At 72.3% G+C, this 1,190-nt stretch overlaps 1 protein-coding gene across 1 annotated transcript in view; it reads right to left on the bottom strand.

The window, feature by feature from the left end:
- Nucleotides 1-886, bottom strand: part of JTB (jumping translocation breakpoint) — a 3,508-nt gene extending 2,622 nt beyond the window's left edge. The window contains exons 1-3 of the mRNA XM_017840035.1: nt 591-886; nt 462-505; nt 81-243 (exon numbers count right to left, since the gene is read on the bottom strand). Coding sequence (XP_017695524.1) covers nt 81-243; nt 462-505; nt 591-643 — 260 coding nt within the window. The 5' untranslated portion in view covers nt 644-886. The remainder of the gene's footprint in view (nt 1-80; nt 244-461; nt 506-590) is intronic.
- Between the last annotated feature and the right edge of the window lie 304 nt (nt 887-1,190).

Genomic DNA, 1,190 nt, shown 5'->3' on the forward strand with positions numbered 1-1,190 from the left:
GGGTAAGGCGGGGGGAGTTCCCAGCCCCACCAGCCTCCCCGGTGTTGGGGGTCCCAGTCTCCCGGTTGGGGGGGCCCAGCCCCCCCGGTGTTGGGGGTCCCAGTCTCCCGGTTGGGGGGTCCCAGCCCCCCGGTTGGGGGGTCCCAGCCCCGCTCACCATCTGGAATTCGGAGCACCGGGCACATTCCTGGGCCACCACGAACTGCTCCTCCCGCCAGCACGGCGTGGCCACCGCGGGGCTCGCTGGGGAGGGGGGGAGAGGTCAGGGGGGAGCGAATAGAGCCCCCAAACCCCGGACCGAGCCCCCAGACCCCGGACCGAGCCCCCAGACCCCGGACCGAGCCCTCAGACCGCCTCCGGTTCGAGCTCCCAGGACCCAACCGAGTCCAGCTCAGCCCGGCCCCCCAGACCCCCGAACCCGGACAGAGCCCCCCCAGATCCCGGCCCGACCCCGCGCTCACCGGGCCGCTCCTCGATGGCCGCCGCCGCCGCCGTCGCTGCCGGGCTGTGGGCACAGAGGAGCCGCCGTGAGGGCCCCGGTCCCTCCGAACCCCCCCGGGACCCTCCCAGCCCCCCCCGGCCCCGCTCACCGCAGCGCGCCCAGCACCGCGCTCAGCACCGCCAGCAGCACCGCGGGGCCCATCGCGGCACCGGGAAGTGCCCGGGAAGTCCCGGGACCCTCCGGGATCCCCCGGGAATCACCGGGACAACCCGGCCCGGCCCCGCTGCGTCTCCGGCGCCGCCATCTTGGACCGCGGAGGCTGCCGGGAAGGGGAGGGCGGGGCTTGACGCGTGGGAGCCAATGGGAGAGGAGACTTTGCCTGTGGGGGCGCGGTTTCAGCGAGTAGGCGTGGCGTTCAACCTGAGGGGGCGGGGATTCTGATATGTGATGCGTTTGTGGGGCGTGGCCTCCCTGCATATGGAATGAGGGGGCGTGGTTTCGCACGAGCACTCGACGTGCACGGGGGCGTGGCTTTCCATCGAAGGGGCGTGGTCTCTCGCCACGTTTGTTGCTTGTGGGCGTGTCCTTTTGAACGGAGTGGGCGTGGTGTTGGTGGATTTACTATAAGGGGCGTGGTTTTAGAGCGATGGGCGTGGTCTCCCGTCAAATTTGGTGTGCGGGGGCGTGGTTTCCTCTGCGGGCGTGGCCTTACGCCCCCCCCCCCTTCCCCCCCCCCCCCCCCCCCCCC

This window comes from Lepidothrix coronata, unplaced genomic scaffold (assembly GCF_001604755.1).
Source record: "Lepidothrix coronata isolate B3197 unplaced genomic scaffold, Lepidothrix_coronata-1.0 Scaffold696, whole genome shotgun sequence".
Lineage (NCBI taxonomy): Eukaryota > Metazoa > Chordata > Aves > Passeriformes > Pipridae > Lepidothrix > Lepidothrix coronata.